Below are 2069 nucleotides of genomic sequence, written 5' to 3' on the forward strand. Positions count from 1 at the left end.
GCAAAAATAATGCATTAGAGCGAAGCAGAAAACAATAGTTTCATCATGTCTTGAATCTGCTGAGTCATATAATGCCCCCTTAACAAAAAATAAATCCCCAGTAACGGTTTCTTTACTTCCTCTGCTGAAAAAAGGACAGTAAAAGAAACTATATCATTCAGAAATCCCAGTTTAAGTGTAAGCCTGCTGCCTGCCACTCATCTAGAGGCAGACCGACTGGACATCGATCCCCTATTTATTCAGAGCTCCGTAAAAACAAAGCTGTCCATGCCGCCTGATGGTCTATGATGATTTTCATATTTTTTAGTAATTATACAGTTTTGGACAAACAGAAATATTGTTTTCTGGCATCACTTTAACGTTTTACGGAGAAAATCTGCATTTTGGTTAGAGGGCGCACGCCGGAAGTAAGAGGGCGCAGCACCCCTGTTACCCGCTTTAGACAAAACCCTGAGTATTGTCATAAGTTATCTTCTAATCTTTTTATTATTATCTTTTTTTAATACATGTGGCTCTACCTTAAAGCAATCGTTTCTTGATCCCACTCGAGTCCAGCCTTCTGCACATTTTGTAGGGGTAACACTAGGTGGTGCAGGGGTTAAAACTGCCCCCTCTGCCAGATGTTTACAGATGTATTTCTCCTTATTAGTGCAGGGCAGCACCTCCCAGAGGCCAGCAAAAACACCTGTCTTCATGGCAACACACCCCTGTTGGTGACCTTGAATTGTTGAGGGAGAAATTATGAATTGTCAGTTTTCCGGCCTTTTTCTGACACATCTTATAGATTTAAAAATGTCACCATACCTGGCATTTCAGCATTCCAGTGAGTAAACCCCACTGAGTTGGCATTTGTCCACACAAATTGATCGATGTCATTCTGGTTTGAGAGGCCCAGCCAGAAGTATTTCTCTGGTCTCAACCCGACCAAGCTGACAAGGAAGGCATTGTCCACTCTGGAAATAGATAAACCGTTAGGGTCGCAGGATTTCTGGTGTCAGTAAATGACAAACATTTTTAGGAATTCAATATTGTTTACATTTCTTTGAATCTTCTCATAAGTTGGAAATTCTGAAATGTAGTGATGATCAGAATATTTCTAATAATATACGTGTTCTTACGCATTTGAAACATCAGCTAAGTAGGAATTTGATCTCCTGCAGTCATCTTTAGCTTCATCCAAGGTTTTGGTCTGGATCCCTATAAAGTAGCAGTAAGAGCCATGCTTTCTCCACCCCTGGATTGATGCAAAATAATAATTTGAAAAAAGACAATTGTAAGATTTCCATCACCCCACCAACTTTCACCGTGGCATTTTTCTAACTTGCTTATCTAATATCTGAAAAAGAAAAGTCGCAAAAAATATCCTCTAAGATCAAGATAAACTCTGCCCAAATGCAAATATCATAAAGTTGAATATTTGATTTAATGGACATTCATTGATTTTTTAAAAGATTTTCTTTTTTACTATTGTATAACCCTATTAAACGCTGAAAAAACCTTAAGGCAATAAGGTTTAAGTGATTTGCATTATTTTTCAAACAAAGTAAGGTTGCACATTAGTATTCATTTGAAAATGTGTGTCAGTCCAACTGTATATAAGTGTAATATTATTTTGAGTTTTGCTGTTTATTTTGGTCTTGTTGAGGAAAATATCTGTCACATAGTAGCGATGGACCTTTAAAGCAAAAATTGCTGTTCGTTATTTACCATGAATTGTCAACCGTTCTACGATGACAACCCTTTCCTACACATGTAGAGCTCTACCAAGCTTGGCGATCATATGTGCACATATACAGTGGGGCAAAAAAGTATTTAGTCAGCCACCAATTGTGCAAGTTCTCCCACTTAAAAAGATGAGAGGCCTGTAATTTTCATCCTAGGTACACTTCAACTATGAGAGACAGAATGGGGGGGAAAGAATCCAGGAAATCACAATGTAGGATTTTTAATGAATTAATTGCTAAATTCCTCTGTAAAATAAGTATTTGGTCACCTACAAACAAACAAGATTTCTGGCTCTCACAGACCTGTAACTTCTTCTTTAAGAGCCTCCTCTGTCCTCCACTTGT

General features: G+C 38.0%; 1 protein-coding gene across 1 annotated transcript; it reads right to left on the reverse strand.

Annotated features, from left to right (window-relative positions):
• Positions 1-518: 518 nt before the first annotated feature.
• On the reverse strand, positions 519-1234 carry LOC104968133 (macrophage mannose receptor 1-like; the record flags this gene model as incomplete). The annotated part of the gene is made up of 3 exons (XM_010797710.1): positions 519-718; positions 805-953; positions 1119-1234. Coding segments are annotated over 3 exons (465 nt in total), but the record flags the coding sequence as incomplete, so codon positions are not given.
• Positions 1235-2069: the final 835 nt, after the last annotated feature.

Source organism: Notothenia coriiceps, unplaced genomic scaffold (assembly GCF_000735185.1).
Source record: "Notothenia coriiceps isolate Sejong01 unplaced genomic scaffold, NC01 NC01_scaffold00002587, whole genome shotgun sequence".
NCBI lineage: Eukaryota > Metazoa > Chordata > Actinopteri > Perciformes > Nototheniidae > Notothenia > Notothenia coriiceps.